This window comes from Cantharellus anzutake (assembly GCF_015039405.1).
Source record: "Cantharellus anzutake strain C23 chromosome Unknown EI90scaffold_161, whole genome shotgun sequence".
Classification (NCBI taxonomy): Eukaryota; Fungi; Basidiomycota; class Agaricomycetes; order Cantharellales; family Hydnaceae; genus Cantharellus; species Cantharellus anzutake.
This window is the reverse complement of record NW_024067111.1, coordinates 161273-167272: the sequence shown is the minus strand read 5'-3', so window position 1 is coordinate 167272 and position 6000 is coordinate 161273. Positions and strand designations below refer to the sequence as shown.

The following is a 6000-nucleotide window of genomic DNA, read 5'->3' as shown; positions in this document are numbered from 1 at the left end:
CTCATTCACCTCTTTCCTCAGTTCTTTGTTGCATGCGAACCTGCTCTTAGTGGATATACTGTAAGCACGTTCCCCTCGAGTCTGTGCTACTCTCCTTCACACACTGGATTTGCAGCATGCTACGGACTTCTATCAAGCACTCACTGGAATAACATCTGGATTAATGCTACCCCTTACGACTGCGAATCTTTTATCACATGCCATTATTGGCAGTGTTCTGGAGAACTTGGATATGGAGCGTATCATTCAAGAAGTCGGTCAAGCCGTCGCCCACCGCATTCTCGGGGGTAATGAGAGTGTCGATGATGTTGCTAAGGAGCTTCACGAGAAACTCCTGCTCCGGAACGAAAGCACCCAGAAGCTTGTGGTGGAGAATATCTATCGAGAGACACCCGAAGCCATTCACAACGTCCAAGTGTGGGCCAATGCACCTACTATCAAAGATGCGCGTCCTCAATTGCAGAAGGTGCGTGGTTGGCGGTTTTCTAGCCTGTACTCACTCAGCTACTCTACTGGACATTCCAATAGGTAAAAGGTTCTCGTTTCACGGAGAAGTATCTGGCTGCTCGCTACGCACCATCTCGAGTCTCATACCCATCCATCACGAGATCTCCAATCAAATCTGCCTCACCGCCACGAAAAGTTGTATCGACTTTCGCTACATTCGAAGCTAAGCCTGCCACCCATCCAATGTTCGGTTCCGCCGTCTCAGCACCGACCTTTGGGTCACCAATGAAATCTGGGCGTGTTGGTTCTTCTTTTGGTCGAATGAGAGGAGTGGGAGACTCTGATGATGAGGACGATGATGATGGCGCGAAAACTGGTGTAGCGTTCGATGATGATGATGGAGTGCAAAAAATTGGATTAAGCTCCGGGGCAATCACCTTTGATCAGGTATGCAATATCCCAAAAATATGTACAAACCCAGCTCATCGCTTTCTACGACGAATGTAGGCTCGGAGGATTGCTTTGCAAAGCGCATGGCGCGGAACCAGGCATTTGTAAACACCGGTATGAACGTCCCATCGAGTCTCTGTACGCCGATCACTGCCCCTACTCCGTACCACTTACCTTGTAATTCTCTGTCATTAGTAACAGTCATATCGTTGCCGCATTGACACAACATACCCGTTCTCGTTTCATGTGATTGGCACATTTCATTCTTCTCTTCTCTGTGGATGCTCCTTTTTCAATCATACCTTGCGTACTGCGTCCACGTAATAAGCGCACCCACCTCGTTTCTAATCCGTTCCATTAGGAGAGCCTGTACATTACGGAAAACCAACATTATCTAACTAGTGAACATCGTTGTCAGCGATTGTACATCTCGTTTTCCCCTTCTCTTCATTAGGGGATTCTATGTCTCGACGACAATATCGGAAAGCCTGACCGAATTCAATCTGGGACTTGAGGAACCTTTTTTCTAAGCTTCTTTTTCTCAAATTTGCGACGTTCTTTCTTGGCCCTTTTTTCAGCTCCCCTACAAAAATCTTCTGTATTTTCGGAGGGTGGTCTGTCTATATGGGTTATTGGGGCTGCTCCTGGAGACAATGGCGGGTTTGTACTATGTGTCCACTCCCTTGGGGTGGGAGAATTTTTTAAAGTGGTTCGGTTGTCATCAGCGGCAAGTGTGAGCGAGAGGTGCTGAGAGGTGGGGGACAAATATCGACACCGGATATCTCGGATTTTGAGGGAAAAGTGGAGCTCGGGTCAGTTGCACCAATGACGGGGCCCCTGACGAAGAGTGAATATAGCTGCCTGCGAGCTGATTCGTGCTTGGCTGCGGCAATAGCGGATAGGTTTACAGATGAAGAGGTGCTGGTGGGGACAGATGCGCCATTAATGGGTCTCCTGTTTGATATGATCCCCGTAGAAGTCCGTTGAAAGACTGGTGCTGCACTCCTTGTGTCCTGTGGTGGACGAATCAATTAGGCAGCGGGTCATATATAATGGGGATCAAACCTTTTTCCCCTCTGCTTCTGAGTCTGAATCAGTGTCGGAGGGTATTCTAATATTTACAGCTTCATAGACGCATCGAAAACGTGCTCCCAGAAGGGGAAAGCCTCGTCTCTGTCTTTTCCAACGCCTGCAAGCGTTTTCTTCTGGACAACTGTAATGGGTTTGCTGATCCCACCTGGACGAAGGCCAGTACCTTTCCCTTTCCAGCCCCGCTGGGCGAGGTAGTTATGGCTGTCGAGCATTGAAATGACTGACAGACACGACAATCCTGCATGCCAAGGATTCCGAAGCTGCGAAGGGTATTACCGAGTGGCAGTGCTTCCACCAGTCCGGCGCTACGCCGTTGACCTGAATGCTTGGGAAACAACTGCATTCCCAGCACGGGGTACCGCTGAGTCACCATTCGGAATGGCCGGGGGGCTCAGCGACGAAGATCTGACTGCCTTGGACGTCACTATTGATAAGATTGGGATGGGTGCGATCATCGTGGATTACAATTGGAACGTCGTCCATGACAGCTGTCTCTTTTTGTGCAGGATACTACCAATGGGCGCTTCTCGCATTATGTGGTTTCGGTGCGTGCGCTTAGCACATTAGATGGACTGCGGGTCGCTAACTCGCTCTGCCGAACAGGCTGGCTGGCTGATAATGTGAGCAGAAATGCTTTTACAGGGAGACAATCTTAATTGTGTCGTGTAGATGTGGCTCGAGGCCGTCACAATAGCATTGCCACGGGTCCAGGACCATTTTGACGTCTCAACTCTCGCATAGATGGTTATCAACATCCATGTTCGGGGGATTGATATGGAGCCGTGGCTGGGAAATTGTGAGCTATTCTACAAATAATCGACTTATCTCGTTGCTTACCTGCCCAAAATCCAGCTTCAGATTTTGGGAAGGCGTTTGCATTCAATGCGACTTTGTTCTTTCAGCTATTTTCGGATTTCTCGTTAGCATCGCTCCGACTTATTCCCTCCTTTGTGTATCGTTATTCCTTCTTGGGACCGCGATCGGGTAATTTTACTGGTTTGTGGGCACTTCTTGCCAAGACTCCTATTCCTTGTTCATTCTGTCAATCGTAGGGAAGCATACCGAGGACGGAACTCTTTCTGGAAATGTGCCGAAGCGGAAGCGATATCTCCTGACGATGCTGTCTGTGTTTTTCTCGTCGTGGTGTTGTAGCTGCAGTGGTGGCTATACTGTGTGCCGAATAATTCGTGTCCCGAGGCATGTCGTTTTTAGGGGATGAAAGGGAAAGTACCGTGTATGTGGCAAAGCAAAACATGGATGGAAATACTTGTTCTCGTCTTGACGATAATGTGGTATTGCACTTACTCAGATGTCAATCTAATTGATAAGATAATCCAGACGGCGTTCATGTTCGCTTCCAGACTATTCTTCTCATCTCCATGAGTCCCTCGTTATTTGGTTCACGCTGGGCCCCCCAGGAAGCTGTCATTGTCTACAAGATCATCAGAGTCAACGGAAATGTATTGGAATTGGCTTGCACGATGTGGACGATCGCTGTTGAGTCCCAGGTCTTAATCGAGTGGTAAGCGTAACTTCTGATTTGTGCTCTCAAACGCAGCGGCTGAACTATATCAAGCCTCACGAGTTGAGGCAGAACAGCCAATGAGAGGCATCAATCTTTTCAACGTCCCTGGGCATTCACCAATCATCCTATCTCTACTCCGCAGTCGATAGGATGTTGAGTCATCACAATCCACCAAGCGCCCTATCCCAATATTTTTCAGTGTTGCCATACCCTGAGCTTCTCAAGCAAACGCAAAGCTTTTTTGCCACGAATATTTACAGTGTCATCAATGCTTGGATAGAAAAAAAGTTCGATCTTTTCACTGATAGGTGGCGTCGAACTACTCTACTGTTGGGGACATGGATGTTCACTCCTAGTCAGTCCTTGTTGTGTGATTTGTCGTGATTATTATGCTCTCCAATCAGCATATACAATGTCAATGTTTATTCCCCAACTAGTCGAAATGCGGCTAGGCACTGAAAGCGGCCGATCTGATCAAGAAAGCCGTTTTATGGATGTCGTTGTCTTTACGCAGGAGGTATGCCTGGTCAATTGTGAGTATTGATGTTACCTTGGTTACTTCCCTCATCTTCGCCACTACAGATTGGCGCATATATGGTTCGCTCATCTTTAGGCAAGCGTCTCCTGGCCTCGTTACGTTTGCAACTGCGATATTATGTTGGCTGTTCACTGAGGTGAATACTCGGACACTGTCGTGATCACATCAATGGGATATCGTTGACGAAACAATTATGTGGCGATTCTATACGGGTGAGTTTCGTAATTCGGCCACGCAATGACACGACTAATTTTGAGTCAGAATGACTCCGGAGATGTTGTAACAGAAGGTAAGCGAGCTAATTTAATGGGTGTGTTCATTCCGATCCATGGTCCTCGCAGTGCGTGGGACAGCTTGCGGCAATGCCTCGGCTTTGAATAGGGTGTATGTCAATCTTTCATTATGAGCTTTGTACCCCTAACCAACGTCAAACCCAAACCTTCTCATTGTCACAGATCTGGCATGATTGCACCACTCATTGGTGGCCATTGCTATCAATATCAACATCCCTGCCGGTGTACGCTTCTGGTATTGCATTTGTTCTTGGCGCAGCGTGTGCATCAGCATTGCCGTATGAATCAGCAGTCGAGCTCGAAGCAGCCAAAGAACTGAGTCCCGAGGAGAGGACAGTCAAGCTATAGCATGCTTCCTGGGGAGGAATCGATCACCGAGCAGACGTAATTAAACACGCTGCACAAGGACTGGCTGCATAGGATGATTGGTCACATCGGGGCTTGACAATTCCCTTACTAATCTTGTAATACACCAGTGAGGAATCATCGCTAACTATCGCCAACAAAAACTCTCTAGTCTGAGGGCTGCAGTGGATATAAAGTTTCTTAAGCTTCCGGTCGCAGTATCAGCACCTCCGCCCATTCGAAATCAATTGACGCACCAATCGATGGTAAACGTCTCTGCCAGAGAACACGGAACGACAACTCGAGAGATATCCTTCGTATACAAAGATCACAGTCAGACGGTCCTGCAGGGAATGGTGAACGCATTCTGCAGATATTTTGCCGGAAATTACGGCTCTTCCAGCTTCAGAAATATCTTTCACCTCGACATCAATCCATTGCTGGCTGTGAAGACATAAGTGAGGGCAAGCATCTTATGCATCCGCTCCAGCTTACCATACAGAATATCGTTGTAGGCTTGAAACAATGACTGTGACTGTTAGGGTACTTCTCCGAGAGAACTCGTAACGAAGGGAACTATCAGTACAACCGATCCTCGGCGTGATGCACTGCATGTTCCAGGAACGCTGGACCTACAGAAGGATGGCCTTCCATACAGATGCAGAACTATGTGTTCAGCACCAACTTGCGTGGAACAATAAAAATGAGAGCAGAACTGTCCAGCTATCATGTAGCATGTGCACCATAGCGCATTTTATGCTGAAACGTACAGGTATACAGTTCTTGAGGCTACGTACTCTTTAACGGAAGCTATGTAGTTTGCTGGTGCAGTGAAGTTCGCGGGGGGTTCCGGGATTCAAACATGCCATCATTGTCACATGTCAGAATGACCTCGTTCATCAAAACGTTCACGATACATCCACTAGTGATATTTCTGTGGAATCCAGAGTTCACAATATTCATGAGTCGATTTTTCATACCCTCAAGAGCTTCTCGGGACCGGATGCATATGATATGATGGATCGTTGACGATGATTGTATTGACGGGAAATTTTCCAGTTGTTCACGAGAGCGCGCGCATAGGACACGAGTCCGCCTGAGTGCGTCCGCACGGCCGGAATGCAAATAAGTTGCAGCCATCAGTGAGGCGTCTATCAGGATTTTAACCTCGATCGGCTTAAGGGCTTGTATACATGTATGCGGTCGAGTGGGTGACGCCGAGTACGACGAGTAAGCGTAATCATATGCACCTAAAGGCCATCTTCGCACGAGCAGCTCACTCCAACACCTTGGGTTAATCAGCAACACAG

The 6000-nt window shown here is 47.9% G+C and overlaps 3 protein-coding genes across 3 annotated transcripts; 2 read left to right on the top strand and 1 right to left on the bottom strand.

Annotated features, from left to right (window-relative positions):
- Window positions 1-21: 21 nt before the first annotated feature.
- On the top strand, window positions 22-1222 carry EI90DRAFT_3159632 (uncharacterized protein). Its single transcript, XM_039066234.1, has 5 exons — window positions 22-60; window positions 116-466; window positions 529-894; window positions 955-1035; window positions 1093-1222. The coding sequence occupies exons 2-4, from the start codon at window positions 164-166 to the stop codon at window positions 1003-1005; spliced, it is 720 nt and encodes a 239-aa protein (XP_038908407.1). The 5' UTR covers window positions 22-60; window positions 116-163; the 3' UTR covers window positions 1006-1035; window positions 1093-1222.
- Window positions 1223-2205: 983 nt separating this feature from the next.
- Window positions 2206-4693, top strand: EI90DRAFT_3022564 (uncharacterized protein; the record flags this gene model as incomplete). Its single annotated transcript, XM_039057790.1, has 13 exons — window positions 2206-2434; window positions 2496-2534; window positions 2593-2609; window positions 2659-2694; window positions 2731-2785; window positions 2842-2985; window positions 3319-3511; window positions 3775-3869; window positions 3919-4047; window positions 4097-4188; window positions 4314-4341; window positions 4394-4434; window positions 4508-4693. 13 exons carry the CDS (start codon window positions 2206-2208, stop codon window positions 4691-4693), a joined length of 1284 nt encoding a protein of 427 aa, XP_038908406.1.
- Window positions 4694-4778: 85 nt separating this feature from the next.
- EI90DRAFT_3091502 (uncharacterized protein) lies at window positions 4779-5369 on the bottom strand (the record flags this gene model as incomplete). The annotated part of the gene is made up of 5 exons (XM_039062391.1): window positions 5327-5369; window positions 5252-5266; window positions 5191-5225; window positions 5053-5134; window positions 4779-4896 (listed from the first exon to the last, which is right to left on the bottom strand). Coding segments are annotated over exons 1-5 (268 nt in total), but the record flags the coding sequence as incomplete, so codon positions are not given.
- Window positions 5370-6000: the final 631 nt, after the last annotated feature.